Here is a 16,597-nt window from a genome sequence, read left to right as displayed (position 1 = left end):
ATATTGGGATCAGAGTAATGTATGTGATGTTGTCTCATATTTATTTATTTATTTATTTATAAAAACAGGTGTAAAATTAATGAGACGTTTTAATGAATACTTACCGGTAGTCTATCTGGGGGCGGTAGTCTCGTAGGTCTTTCGAGTGTGGGCGGAAGCGCGCGACGAGAGCGCGGTCTAGTTAGTGATGCAGCAATATCGCGTAATTGTTCATCATACTGCTGGTGCTGTTGTTGCAGTAGCGGCGATCGTACTACATTGGCTGCAAAGATATATTGAGATACAATTACAACACAACAAACATCAGACAACAACAGCAGCATGTAAATTTCTCACTGCTGGGCTAAGGCCTCCTCTCCCAATGAGAAGGTATGGAATATATTCCACCACGCTGTTCCAATGCGGGTGGGTGAAATACAAATGTGGCAGAATTTCTATGAAATTAGACCCATGCAGGTTTCCTCACGATGTTTTCTTTCACCACCGACCACAAAATGAATTATATATACAGATTAAGCACATGAACAATCAGTGGCCATCTCGGCGTTCCAATTAATAAATTACAACACTTTGTACATGAATTAGCTTTTAGCTAAAGTCACTACGACAGATGACCGTTTTTTTTTGGATTCGTTTTAAGGGCATACCTTCATCAGTGGAAGGAGTTGTCGTCGGTTCAGGCCACGTATCCCTGCGGCGGGAGCGCGCCTTCTCCTCGCCATTGATCTTGTCTCGTGTCGGCGGTGATGCAGACGACACTGGCTGATCGTTGTACACTGAAACAAACATCATAAACATCAAAATAACTATAAGAGGAATAGTTCTAACAAAAATTACGTGGTTTAATTTTTTTACCATCGTCTACTTCGATAGCCAAGAAGATTTCGTATTATGTGTTGTTTGAAGAGAGAGTGAGTGAGTGTTTTAGCTGGCATACGACACGTATACTTACTTATTGCAAGCGATATAACGATAGGATAATACATGACCGTCTGAATTTTTCCATACTTGCCTTTTCACTGTGACAAATGTGTGAAAATGCATATAGATATTTTTATAAACATCTCGCGTTGACGGTGACGTAATTATCATTGACGGGCCAAGTCGATAATTCTGAAGGGAAACTGTGATATTGCAACAGGCTTTATAATAAATAGTTCACAAACGAGAGTTCGATTAGAAGTATTTTTTTTATAATCTTTTGGAACAGCACCTTGTCCTGTGATTACAGGACAGAGAAGGATTCTGTCACTGTCAATTTTTTGACATTGACGATAATTTGACAAAGACAAGGAAATATATTTACAATTCCAGACTCCGGTCTGCTATTGAAATTCCTCGATAGTGACCCCAGTAACTTTTTCCTACGTGACCCGGCTATGTCCAATTTATAAGGCTTTATAAGCTTACAGAGCACGAGGCAATAGATAGGCCCATAAAGATATTTCGTTGATAAAAGTAAAAAATCTTTGTTGGTAAAAATAAGTTAAAACGTAAAGAATTTATTATCAGAGCAAAACGAAGTGAAGTATAGGTTCGTAAAAAATACTTTTTTGTTTTAAAATATGAAGAGATGATAGATACCTAGGGTAAAGAAACTTTAAATTACCTAGGCCGACGCAAACAGGATATTTGACCTTAAGAATTTTCCAGCATATTTTTACTCATTTAAATTGACTTGTGAGTTTTATTATTTTATCGATACGACTTTCATTCCAGGGGCTTAAAATAATAATCAATGTGTAATAAATCGCCTTGTCATTACATATAGCCTGAGGCTTATATCATTTTCGATGAGAGGCCAGATATGTATTCGCAGACAGAGTTAGCACTTGAAGGAAGGTTGTCCCTGCGTTGGGGCAACATCGGCCGGGCATCGAATCGAGATAATTGATGGAATCCCGCAACGACCAGATCGCGTGGCAAGGTCGCAAGAAAAAAAAATAAAGATATGCGCCCTTTCAGACGATTATTTACGAGCAAAGGAACCGTCACACAGACCGTAAAATCTCTAAATTATTAAAATGTGTGAAAAAATATATAACGTATATTATAATATTATAAATGTGAAAGTAACTCGGTCTATCAGTCTGTCGCTCTTTCACAACTAAACTAATGAACCGAATTTGATGAAACTTGGTGTGAAGCAGAACTTAACTCCGGGGGGGACATAGGCTATTTTTTGCCTAAAACGCGAGCGAAGCCGCGGGCATCAACAAGTCTCTTTTTTCTTAAAATCGTAATTTCTCAAATACAAAAATTATTGAATGCAAACTATGATAAGAAGAAGAAATGACAGATTTGTTATAAAACGTAAAAAGTGCCTAGAAGTGTATTTCTTATTTGTGAATATGTTTGAGTTTGAGAAGCATTATGTTTTATCGTACTGATTTTTACTTTAAACGCATATCATAATTATTCCTAACGAATGTATCAGGTCCTTTACGGGCTATTGTAAGAGACCACGACTCTGGCGATCAAATAATATAAATGAACGTGCCATTATGCGAAATTGTGGAGCCGCTCCGTCGAAACATTTAACTTGATGCGCACGCGATTATTCTCGGCAAAAAAAACAATTCATCCCTCAAAGAGCGTAAAATTTTACAAAATAATATAGCAATTGTAGTTAACATACTCACTTAATGGAAACTCTTTAAACGATTATAAATAAAATATACCTAAGAGACAAAGATTCTTGGAGAAATACCAAAATATTGTCGCTTAAATGATAAAATTGCTGATTTCAAGTATTTTTTTAACTACATCATATTATTTCGACAATTTTTTTTATAGCTTATCATATAGGTCATTTAAATAGATCAGCACAGGTAAGTGGTTACTACTACTGATAAATATAAACCAATCCTTGTGCCAATGTGCCAGAAACCTTGATCTAAGATGATATGTTCCTTGTGGCTGTAATTCCACTGGCTTACTGGTCCTTGAAACCGAAACGCAACAATAATTATAATTCATCAGCGGGTGGTACCACCTAGGAAGGGCTCGTAGAAACGAAATATGTAGTAAGTACAATCCCCTTATACCAATGATTATTACAATGATATTAAGAGACTTGGTTCAACGTCGTGTTGATTTTTATCAAAGTAGGCTAATGTTAATTTCTAAATGCAGATAAAACATTTAACCCTTTTTAAGTCAGCAGTCAGATGATAACCAAATTGGCCCCATTTCCTATTTAAATGGACAACACTCCTTCTAGAGGCGATATTAATCGACAAAACAAACAAAATGGCGTCAACGCGTTCGCGCGCTTTGTCGGCGCTCGCGCAGATATGTTCCCATTTATACCCCTTTATAGAGACATATTATTATCTGTGGAACTTGTAAATCATCATTAAGAGTGGAGCTGTAAATGGTTGCGTTTATAGTTCTAAACGCGACGAGTTATTATTTTGCATATTAATTCTTTATTAGCAATTAAACTTGGACGTTCATTGCTTTCTTGGAATCTACATCAAGGTCGATATTATTCAAATATAGAATGCTCGGAGAAAGTACGAGAACTTTTCGGATTCAACAGATCGGTTTGCATAATTATTCAATATAGTATTTAATAATCAATATAAACACATCTCTGTGATTTAGGATACGATAGTTCCATCGTCTAATTTCATTGCTTTTAAATATTATCACTGACTTTATTTTCGGCAACTAGTCAATACTTTGTCTTTAAACTTTAACGTGTATGGATCGCTTTATGCAACTGCTTTCTGCTTTAAAATTTTGGCCAAACATTTTGGTTCTGGCAACAAAGCAGTTAATCAATGAAATGAAATATAAGTACTTTACACACACCACAAAAAAAAGTTAAGTACGCGAATGTAATAGATATTATTATTACATTTATTTTCATAAACGAATTAATTACAATACAGGATTCATATGAATAGTCATATCTTTAACAAATCTACATGTATGGTATATATGGTATGTAGTACATAAATAATTATCGCGTTCATGATTTTATTTCGACGCCAGCGAAATGACTATCCGCGATTAACATGGAATGGCTATTGAAATTATATTCTGATGTTAGATATTATTATTTATGCGCAAAAATAAACAAAACACCTTAGTTTATACGTCGATAAATTACAAAAACTATCATGAGAAGTATTTCAATATACAACAGATACGAGATGGACCCAAGATGTTTATGTTTAAAAATAAAAGTCATTGCATGCGAGGTCTAGTAACAAATAAGATTACCGTGTCGAGGCGTCATTCAGTGGAGATTTACAGCTGAAAAAATGCTTATACATATAAATGAAAACGAGGCAGGAATTCATTTAGCCACGGGCCAGAGTTGCTCTCGGAGGCTCTGATTGAAGTTTTTACGTATTTTTCCATCTTTGGTTCGTCGAGTCGTGATTTATGAGTAATTTCCAATTGGATGGTTTATATTTTTGGTGTACTTTTAGGTTGCGTTTATATTTGGAAATATTTTTTTCTAAAATTCTAATGATTTATAAACGGGGAGGCTGTTTTATGTAATGAGATAAAATCTTCCTTTCAGCCTCGGGACTACTCTGAGAATTTTCATTTTTTTTTTCAGAATCGTACCAAGAACTGTCCGAAAGAAAGAACATTAGATAACTAATTAAAATCAAAGATAAATAAATATATATAAATACAATAAGTATAAATGCTGGTACAAAGGAGTTCATGAAATATAACAATTAATTATTTCTTTCTTACACAAAAAATAACAGCCGGTATTTCCAATACTCATATGATTTGTTTTATTTCAACAAAAGCCTTTTTGCTCCATTAACGAACGTAGTTGGTAGCTAATATGTTTTTAGGTGTCATCGACCCCGGGTCATTACTCACGCTGTATGGAGCTGAGTTGGTGCTTTCGCTAAAGGTACCGTCGCCGTCGGTTTCAATGAAACGTTGGTTTTTTTTTGCAACGTACGTGTCACGTTCTGAGAACCAATTAAGTATAGCAAATTATATAATGGCTTCGACTTCGGTTTTGTATAAAAACTCGTGTTTAATTACCTATTTAGGGTGCTGTCTAATGGAAACACTTTTTGTTGTACAATACTCGTATTTGTTACTTGTGTTACTGGCGAAGGTTATATCGACTTTCAAAAGCATATTTACAGTTCAATACATGTGTATATAAATACATGTACATTAGTTAAATCCAATTAATATGAAGTTATAAAAGTGAATTCAATGACACCTTACTTGATACGTCTATGAATAATATTATTTATATATTTTTATTTGAATGATATTTTTTATCACTGATCGAAATTGAAGCCGGGATATTCCCTTGAGATCATTCTATACTCTGAACTATGTGAGTCAATAACATTGAATATGTACAGCCTTTTATTTTAGATGAATATTTTCTATCGCGTAGTATTGACATCTTCCCTACTCTAATATTCCTCTAAGTTTTACGGAACAAGTAATTCATTCTTACTAATATATACTATAAGGTTAATAACAACAAAACAACAAGAACAACAACAACAACATTCTTGTTGTTGTTGTTGTTATTCGTCAGCCTGTAAATTTTCCAATGCGGGTTGGTGGAATACATATGTGGCAGAATTTCTATGAAATTAGACACATGCAGGTTTCGTCACGATTTTTTCCTTCACCGCCGAACACGAGATGAATTATAAACACAAATTAAGCATATGAATTCATTGGTGATTGCCTAGATTTGAACCCGCAATCATCGGATTAAGAACAGAAATCTTTAATTAAAATATCTCTGTATTCGTTTTATTCAACAAAACGTTTATGTACACTGTGATAATTTAAAGTTAAACGCAAACATTATAGTATATAAAACTTTACGATTTTCCAAACGGTCGTGTGAAACTTGTTTATGAAGATTTCAAGCCAGCTCGTGTTTATTTAGGTAGCCCACTTTGTGGCTTTAACAGCTCCATAGATCGAGAACAGTGAACATTAGAAATGCCACTGAGCAAGTTAGGAGAAAATGATATTGATTACCTGGTGAGAACAGTCATTATTAACTAATTTGAATTTAATCTGAGTGCTGATTGGTTGGTGACATCCGATGGCTTTCAGGCGACCAATGAGCTTTCAGATTAGTGGATAAATTAGACTGCTCGTCACTGTGTGTTATAAAATTGTTGATATTAACTCATTATAAATAATACGCCGCGGTTTCACAGATGTTAAAATTTATTTATAGGTTGCTGTTTCAAAGTTAGATACTCTGATTGTTAAGAATACTTTGCACTTATCTGTGCAAATAATAATAATAAGCTGGCTATGAAAAATATAATTTAGATATCAGTTTAGCAAAATGAAATGATTTTTATTGTATTATTAATTTCCATGTATATTTCGAGGTTAAAGATTGACTTATGACATTTCTAACGTATTCTTAACTCTATGTTCGTAACTATAGGCTATAGAGCAAACATACACTTTCTTCTCCAATTAGAATGTTGATTAAGACATCGGTTACATTGTACCGTATATTTCGCAATAACAGTTCGTATAGCGTAAAGCTATAAGGTCTAAAATAATCAACTTTAATTGTTTGAATAATTTGAATAAAGTTTTATTTGTTTGCACAGAAGAACCATTAGAGACAATGTAATAGCGAATTGGTTAAAATACTCAGATAACCGAAGATCGGGGGTTCGAATCTGTAAAGCTATAATTGAGTTTTAACTTATTATTTTAACTATTCCTTAAATCGTCAATGCGCCACCAACCTTGGGAATTAAGATATTATGTCACTTGTGCCTGTAGTTACACTGGCTCACTCACCCTCCAAACCGGAACATAACAATAATGAGTAGTGTTGTTTGGCGGTAGAATAACTGACGAGTGGGTGGTACCTACCCAGACGGGCTTGCACAAGGCTCTACCATGATGAATGGACGCTAGCATTAGTCGGATTAAATGCGTACACAGTAGAGAACAATGAGATGATTGGGTCAGACAAGATACATCCACTTTCCACAAAAAGAGACTAGTCTCTAAACTAGAGCCTCTGTTTAACAGATGAGCCTCGGTTGAGTCACGAGAGAAAGATATGAAATTGGTGAAATTTTCAGATATTTTCGTTAGTGCAGAGAAATCTAGCAAACAAAACGAAGAAAGATCTGTCTGAGTTGCGTCGCGGTGTCACGCACCGGCGCGCGCGCACCCAAAACGCGAAAGTGAAACGTAGCCGCACTCTTCCTTATCGTCTCATTGTCAATTGAAGCTTTTCAACGAATTTTGTACAGTTCATTCGAAATTATTTACTGTTATTGAATAAAACATATAGAGAAGATACTAAGATTTATTAAAAGGAAAATCAAATTAAAGCCTATAAAAAACATCTTATGATAAAAAACTAGATGATATGGGAAAACACTAGTGAAATTTGGCTTATGTATTTCTAACCAGTAGTCGCCCGCAGCTTCGCTTGCGTTTTAGGGAAATGGTTATCATGTGTCAGGCGCTTCTCAAACATATTTACTTGGCTTGGGACAAATCACAGAATGCTACTGGAGTATTCTGTGATATATCTAAAGCATTCGATTGTGTAGAACACGAAACGCTTCTTTATAAGCTCAAATATTACGGTGTTAAAGGTAAGGCTCTTGATCTCATTGCTTCATACTTAAGTCAAAGAATCCAGCAAGTTTTCATTAATGGAATAAAGTCTTCTGGATCTACGTTAAAAATGGGTGTTCCACAAGGTTCAATTTTAGGTCCTTTTCCCTAGTATATGTATAAATGATCTTCCTTTCTATGTTAAAGGCAAAAAAACTAACCTATGTCCCTTCTTGGAGTTCAAGTTTGCTTCATACGAAATTTTGTCAAATTCAGTTCAGCAGTTTGGTCGTGAAACAGCGACAGACAGATAGAGTTACTTTCACATTTATAATATTATAATATCTAATTAAAGCCTAAAAAATAAATCTTATGATAAAAATTAGATGATATAGGGAACTACACAAATTAAAACAGGTTTTCGAATTTAAGGTACCATGGACCACAGCACGGAAATAGCACGATATATTGTATCATAAAGTCGATTACATAAATCGATTGTAAACGAATAAATAATCGTTAAACATTGTATCGGAATTCGATCACCGACCATCACTCACGAGATTTATCTCAATATTGTTATGAGGCTTAAATCGAAGCGATCAACAACGGTTACTATTAGACGAAGGTCGCTATAATTCATTTTATGATAATTCAGATAAACTTAATGTTAATATCGTGAACTATTGTTATACAGAATGATTTTTGTTGACAATATTGAATATGATTAAAATTTTTTTTGATAAAGATCAACGAGCTGAGATGGCCCAGTGGTTAGAACGCGTGCATCTTAACCGATGATTGCGGGTTCAAATCCAGGCAAGCACAACTATATATATGTGCTTAATTTGTGTTTATAATTCATCTCGTGCTCGGCGGTGAAGGAAAACATCGTGAGGAAACCTGCATGTGGCTAATTTCATCGAAATCCTGCCACATGTGCATTCCACCATCCGCATTGGAACAGCGTGATGAAATACGTTCCAAACCCTCTCCTTAATGGAAGTGTAGGCCTTATCCCAGCAGTGGGAAATTTATAAGCATCTAAGTTGTGTCGTAATATAGTATTATAATATCACCGACTGTTTCCTTGCTCGAAATGTTCTTCCAAAAATATAGAACGTTCCTATTTAAAAACAAAGTGACGTCATCGAAACGGAAAAGTCTATATATTTTTTTTATATTATAAACGTCAATCTTTAGCCTGTTGGTATTATTTAATTGTTAGTATAGATTACAGTTATTGATAAGGGTCATTGTTATCGTTATCTATAAAGTTGTCGTTTAGCTACATTATGAAACTTGTAACTGAATTAACGGGTTCAAAATTGCAACACTCTAGTTAAGGGTGTAGTACACATGATTTCGGTTAAATTCATTTTTAACGTTAATTATAACGAAAAATAACGTTATTTTTTTAAATTCGTTATAATGAGGACTTTGCCTCCCTTGTTTGAACTATTCGTACCAAAAACTAATACAAATAAACAGATGTGGTTTAATAACTAAATTCTATTTGAAAGACGTGTTTAACGTGAACGATTACGTATTCGAGTGTGTTAATATTTACTGAGCATAACATACCGGTAGGTCCTTGTAAAGGCACGAGTACCGTCAAACAGTAATACTTTGTATTTCTGTGATTCGACTTAAAATAAATCCAGACTAATTAAGGCATCAGAGACATCTTAGATATCGACTGGTTGAACGTCCATTGACGATGTAAAAACTTATTTATACTTCTTATATTACTCTATAGTCAAAGACTCCACGCATGATTTATTTAAAATAAAAGAACATACTCTAAGTTTAACACGTATAAGTCAACAGTCAAATCTAGTCACTTCTAAATAACTCATGGCAGTGACTGTTAATCTGTAATTAAAGGTTACCTATAATGCGTTAGATTTGTAATTAAGATCGCCCAGGTGCGCACGCGCATGCAGGCATTCGAGTACACTCGTATAATGTTCTCTGCTATTAAGCAAAGATGTTAACACCCTACATATACGATTTGATAAGTAATTTGTTTGAAGAGAAACTTGTACAAATATAAATATATGTTTTAATATTAACATAAACTGCATTTATTAATTCAGAAGCTAAACAATATGGACGTAATGAATTAAAATATGTGTTTATCTATAATTAAATTACACATCACATTTAAAATGTAAATAAAATGATAATTCGTAGTTTTTCAAAATTATTTTTTACGTAACAGTCAACGGTGTGACACTATAAAGCCTAGTCATTTTTTTTACTTTAAATAGCATGGATCATGTTTGAGATATTTAAATTATTAAAATGGTAATTACTATATATATAATACTACAGTAATATATATTGACTTAAATTGCCCTTTTGATTTAAAATATTGCGCCTGTCATGCCATATTAAATACATAGTATTAAAATAGAGGTATTTGTTTAAGCAACTAATAATTAAGATTAATATTCTACTACACTAAGTTACATTTTTAATATTTAATTATTTTCCAAACAAACTAACAAACACTTCGAATATTATATAATATTGTGTATCAGTACATAAATGGGTCAAATTACCTTTCACAGATACTAAAATAATTTATAATCTGTTGCACCATAAACAAAACATCGCGAAACGGCAGAAGGCAGCATAAATTGTGATCAAGGGCGAGCTATCAATTAGCGTTGGAAGTGTTTCTAACGGCGCAGATTATAAAGTGGACTCCAGATACTACGAGACCATACGAATAAAATACAGAATCGATTTCGCTTCGATTTTATTTATCGATTTGAAACGACACAAATAGGGTTTATATATATTTGTATACAATATTTATTGATAAATTTAAAATTCGAACATCAATACATTAGACAATTCTATTTTTAAACATAAAAAAAAATGTGTAATGTTTTATCTGTGATTGCATAATCAAAATCTTTTCTGCTTTTCTTTCAGGTGATAGTTTTGTTCTTGTGGTCAAGTTAGTTCCTTTAAACCACAGAGTAACTGTTCTTGGTCTGTTTAATTATCATTATTATCTATTTCTTGTTTGTTATATATAAGCTAGTTTTTATCTATCTCCATTAAAAAGACTTTGCATGGACTGACAGTAACTTTGTATCGGACCGTTCCTCACGCTGCCCCATACAAGTAACAGGTAACGGCACCTAATTAGAACTTGTTGTCACCCAACGCGATTTATAGACTGGCTGAGTCCCACGATGGAGAAGCGAGAGGTTATATATGTATATATAAGTAAGAACGGGATAGACAATGTTTAGAATACAAGTAGCTTTGAAACGTTGGGTCAGTTTAAATTAAATTGCAGTATCATCTATTACATATTAAAATACGTCACAAATATTAGGATGCGTCCAGTTGTTCGCATGTGATTGCGTAACGAATATAAACACAAGTGACTTATTTGTGGGTGGGTTTTCAACGCAAGTTAGTCAGTAATAATTTTAAATTTAACAGTTCTTTTTTGTCTAGTGATAATTTACTTAAATAGTATGACAACGTCAAATAATTATTTTATTTTTTTCACGAGACATTGACAATGTACACTCACCAACTACAACAACAGCCTGTAAGTTTCCCAAAGCTGGGCTAAGGCCTTCTCTCCCTTTGAGGAGAAGTTTTGGAACATATGTACACAAAAGTGAAATACATGTTGATAACAGAACAATAAACTAACAATATTTTGTTATGAATATATCATAAACATATAGAATACTAAATTACAAGATTAAATAGATTCTATAAAATTTGGTATCGTCCGCTGGACTGTTTGAATTTCTGATGACGTCATAATGTGTCAAAGATACGAATCAGAGATATAATTTTCATTCATTCGTTTCTGCTTAGAAAACTCTGAATGCGTAATTTATGTGCATATACGTATATTGAAATATAATTTAACGCATCTATTAAAAAAAGTCTCGCAACATAATCTTGCAATCGATAAACGAATAATTACGTGAAGATTGCGTCTCAAATACAGTTATCGCAAACATCTCGTAATATAAAAGTCGCAATGTATAATGTATTATTAGGAACGGTATCGCAATTTTTACCGATTCGATTGCTCGTTGCAATTACGTAATCGTCCTGTCCGCGTAAATTGGTTGCAGACGTAAATAGTTGTAGTGTTATAACGAGTAAATAACGGAATAATGTTGTACGTTACAAAAAAACGATAATTCTTTTTGACTGTTTGTTCTTTTTTTAAATTCTGATACAATATTAATGTTACGCATTACAAGATTGATGAATAAATTATGAAATAATCACTGCTAATATTATGTGTTTGTTGTATTGTGTGACCCCGCAACAAAGATTTCGATTATCATAACAACAATAGTTTGCATAAGGATGACATGTTTATTCATGTTCTGGGTAAATTGACATAGGCTTCTAAGACAGTTAGAGGACAGGCTTTATTATAAGTTTTTTTTTTGTATAAATTATCGTTATTTTTATGGTTGCAAGATTTTATTACCTCAGAAAACACAGTGATCAGACGATCTAGAGAAGAGTTTAGACGATACCCAGTCTGTGATTGACTAGGTACTGTAGACTTACTCATGCCACCAGAAGAGCTCGTATAATTGGATTTCAAAATCTCCGTTTCAAAATAATTTAGAGCTCACTAATAAGACCCACAGTTATAAAGTTATGGGACAAAATTTGAAATGCAAATTTGCGTGAGCGCCATCTAAAGTGGGAAGGTATGTTTGCATAAAGGTATAAACACACTTGTCCGTTACCAATCGTTTCATGCTTCGTCTAAGAAAATTTAACAAACGTTTGATATATGGGAAATTATTGATCGTTTGTAAAATATTATAGTGGTGTCAGAAATATAGCTACTGAAACTTTATTCAAATGATTATTTTATACCAATCATTGTACATGTATCGTCGATTTATTGGAACACAAGTGAATTATTTGCCACACACACCGATACGTAAAAAATAAATATAATAAATTTAACAATAATATATTATCATTTTTGGGCCTATTTCTTTTGTTTATAATATGGATCAAACTAAATTTTTATAATGCGTGTATATTCTGACGTAACCACTTACAAGTACTTATTTTTTTCTTCAATAAAAATAACATGTCAAGCATTTTTAGTAGCGTCGATATCCTTCGGCGTATCTTTGCGCATACGTGTGTATTCTCTCTAACTGTATTGCTAAAGCCTGTATATCAGATGCATGTTCATTTGAAATACGGGCCGATGTCACGAGTGGGAGTGTCTTTGAATAGACTCAATGAAAGCTACCGAAGGTTGTATTCCCAGGGTTATCAAGGACACGTGTCCTTAAACAGGAATACGTATAAAAATACCAGTTACATGTTTTATTGCTAACGGGAAATTTGAATCGTTAATTTGTTGATAAGAAGATGAATATTTTCTTCAGTCCATCAGTTTTTTTACGGTCTAATATTTTATCAGATAAACTTGCGATTGCATTGTTATGCGTTTAAATATATATACAATTACCAAACTATTGAGCTATGAAGTAGGAAATATACTTTGGGTAATATAAAGTACTTCATTAAATAGTACGATTTTTTAGCTTACCTTTGGTGTCAATGTTGGTGGGTGTGGCGAGGCTGGGTATCTCCGACTGCGGCGGCTGCACTCTCGGCCCTGGCCACGTGGTGGTACCACCGCAGAACCTCGGCCTCGCGCTGCAGTCCGCAGCGTCCCGGAGCGTCGACGCGTCTGCGGAGTATTCTGAAATCAGATCACTCTGACTCAGATTTAAGTGGTTTTGGTGCGAGTTGTACTTTAGTGAGTGATATAGTTTGAAGCTGATTTTATAGTGCGTGCTACGGTTATGCTACGTACTTCTCGTTGTCGATGACTGCAGGAGGCTGGCTGTTTGACCTCCGGGAAACGTGGCGTTGCGTTTATGTCGACCCTGTGAACGATTAATTATTAATAAATCATTACCATTAACAAATTATACCAACGTCAAATCTTCAATTGCATAAAGAAAGTTTATTCAATTTCATATCAGTAATCTATATTAATATTATAAATGTGAAAGTAACTCTGTCTGAATTTGAAGAAATTTCGTATGGAGCAAACTCGAACTTCAAGAAACGACATAGGCTTTACCTCACACATGACAACCAACACCCAAAAACGTCAGCGAAGCCGCGTGCGACTATTAGTTTAATATGTATGCAATACAAAAGAAAGAGACGGCAATATAAACATTGTTCTGTAGCGGTAAAATTGTTGAGAAATTGATAGAACAAAATAATTTCCCAGTAACTAATGGCTTTGTTAGGCATTTAATCATATAGTATGAAGTACAGTCATTAAAAAGACATCTAAAGATTCTTCAGAGACACTTCGACAATTCGTGTTTAGTTTCCAATCCACCATCCGAATTTGGTTTAACAGGACGAGACGAGAACGTATCTACCAATAGAAACCGACGATAATTGTTCGAAAGCGCATTACTGCAAATAGCTTCGAAGAATATTTGTTGACAGACGCAAACCAATACGAACCAGACCGCTGCGTCATCACTTCGTCTAACACGCACACTACTGTACCCAATAATTACAATAGCACACATTGAAAACTTTATTTCGATTGGACAAGTAAGAAATATATAAAAGGTAATTATTTAATTAGGAATACAGTTCACATCGTCAGATTGCATTAACATGAAATTTATCTATATCATTTTAGAACTACATAACAGTAAAATCGCAGAGATCATTTTAAACTGTTGCACGATGCTCGGTCACTCAAATGTTGGTTCATTAGCATATGTTAACCACAATCCGATAAAAATCTATATTAGACATCATTCAGACATACACTTTGACACTTTGGCACAAAAAATATATATAAATTACAAATGATTAGTAGAGTAACAGCTTAACATCTACTGAACATCTTCTAGTTTTTACACGACACTGCCTCTCATACAAGAAAAGGTAGTCATGAAGAAATACTTTATGTCAAAGCGAAATAAATTAATGATTACACGCAGAATGTAATTACTATTACACGACGCGAAATAGCAGCGGATATTGCTGAACATTGGACTGGACTCATTTCGCGAAGTAAGGAATTTACATCAACTACCAGTTTCGGACTGACTTAACTAGAATTATATCAGACATGGGATTAGCACATACTGGCGTCGATTCTGTTGTACGCAATCTCTCGTTTCATTTGACAGGATTAAAAGTTAAGAAAGGAATCAAATCAAATGGTCCTTAAATAGTTTAGAAATTGTCAAGAGCAGAAATACATTGTCAGGCATATTATAATTTGTCAAAATATCAGCTAATTATTATTTATTAAAATTAGATCTTTTTATTGCTCCATTAATCGAATTAAAAAAAGAAGGAGATTATTAATGCGATTGTATGTATTTATTTTAAAATTTGTTAAGTCAAAATTTCGTCATTTACGAACCGATATGAAAATTTATTTGTTTGGGAACATCCCATTTTTTCCCAATAAATTTCGAGTAAAACAATTGAAATCGGGATATCTTTTGGTAAAATTTAAATAAGACTATTTTTTAATAACTAGAAATAATAAAGACAAATCATTTGTCATTGATTCTAATAGGCCATTAGAGGACGCAAATCCAGATCCAATCTTGAGAACTAGTCTAGGATGCACGAGTGTGTCCCCAATCACTTCCACGCTCACCCTCACTCTCATAATCCGATAATACAACATGATTAGCGAGAGATTAGTCGCAGAACGGTTTTACGTGCTTTCCCAGCAATTTAACACTGACAAGTTTCTTACTCCAACATTTCTGATGTTGACTTTTTTGTCCGAGTCGGGATTTAAACCAAAACTTTGGGATCTGCAATCTTAATACTAGCTATTAAATTTGATTGTATAAGGAAACGAATCCGAGTTTTTTGTTGGTGCAAAGCGACATTATTTCTGAGTGGTAAAGGGTATAATTTATTTGTATTTATATCTTTTTCTATCACTAAATTGCAATCATCCGAAGTCGAATAATGAAAAGAATTCGAAGTCAATCTTTAGTTAAAATATATATTTGTAACCGAAAATAAATGATAGTTGTATTATGCATTACGAATAAAAATAACCGATATCTCTCGCATCGCTCATGATCTCATATGATCAGGTTGAGTATAAATTAATTGGCGAAAACATAAAACAATTTAATCGGTGCGCCTGCGCCGGCGCCGTCCCGTTAGCGGATAGGCGATGTACCCGGTCGTTGAACTGATATAATTTTGATGACTGATACCTGTTTTATTAGTTCTTAGTATATGATATGGGATGACAAATCGTACATAATAATCTACATTAAAAATCAATTACAAAATATTGTATGTATATTCTCACGATACAATTATTGCAATAGCATTTCAAATCCTTTATTTTTAGTAAGTTAGAACAGAGTCGAATAACTTAATTATGTAATATGTCTTAACTTAAATGTATGGTTGTAGTAACTAGTTTACAGAAAAGTTACGAATACATATTACGAAACCTTCATTCAGTAAACAATAATAAAGACATTTAACATACTATTTAAAAACCTACTGGCACAGATTTGACATTCAATTTTAATTTTCGATACACAAATTAGACGTTGTGATTATTGATAGTGATTTTCCAATCCATCAGCGTTTTCTAGCGAACAATATATAATCATTACAGTTATTTAATACATGATATCTACCATGGTTTTTATTTTTCGATGGTAATGCTTGGTATTTTGACATTATCTACAAATGTCTTGTTCACGAGACTGAAGATCTACAAGAATCTACTCGCAAAACGTAATAATGAAAATAACCAAGTTAATTTTAAATCTTGAATATAGGATGATTTCCGTTGCGTTTATTTTCGGCATTTTATTTAAATTGTCCATTTGCATAATTTAAACTCTATATAACTTCTGTATAGACTATAACGAGATCTTTCGCATCGTTACTACAAATCTGTAACGTCAACTTTACGTGAGGCAACTTTCTTAGAGAAACTCGTACC

General features: G+C 33.6%; 1 protein-coding gene across 3 annotated transcripts in view; it reads right to left on the bottom strand.

Moving 5' to 3' along the window:
• Positions 1-16,597, bottom strand: part of LOC124533598 (protein outspread) — a 243,973-nt gene that overhangs the window by 15,310 nt on the left and 212,066 nt on the right. For 2 of the 3 annotated variants that reach the window (XM_047108984.1, XM_047108986.1), the window contains exons 5-8: positions 13,430-13,502; positions 13,160-13,315; positions 648-776; positions 105-262 (exon numbers count right to left, since the gene is read on the bottom strand). In XM_047108984.1, the coding sequence (XP_046964940.1) occupies positions 105-262; positions 648-776; positions 13,160-13,315; positions 13,430-13,502 (516 nt within the window). The remainder of the gene's footprint in view (positions 1-104; positions 263-647; positions 777-13,159; positions 13,316-13,429; positions 13,503-16,597) is intronic. The other variant, XM_047108985.1, reaches the window with a different exon arrangement.

Source organism: Vanessa cardui, chromosome 11, assembly GCF_905220365.1.
Source record: "Vanessa cardui chromosome 11, ilVanCard2.1, whole genome shotgun sequence".
In the NCBI taxonomy this organism is placed as follows: domain Eukaryota; kingdom Metazoa; phylum Arthropoda; class Insecta; order Lepidoptera; family Nymphalidae; genus Vanessa; species Vanessa cardui.
Note: the sequence above shows the minus strand (reverse complement) of the source record. Positions and strands in the feature narration are given on the sequence as shown.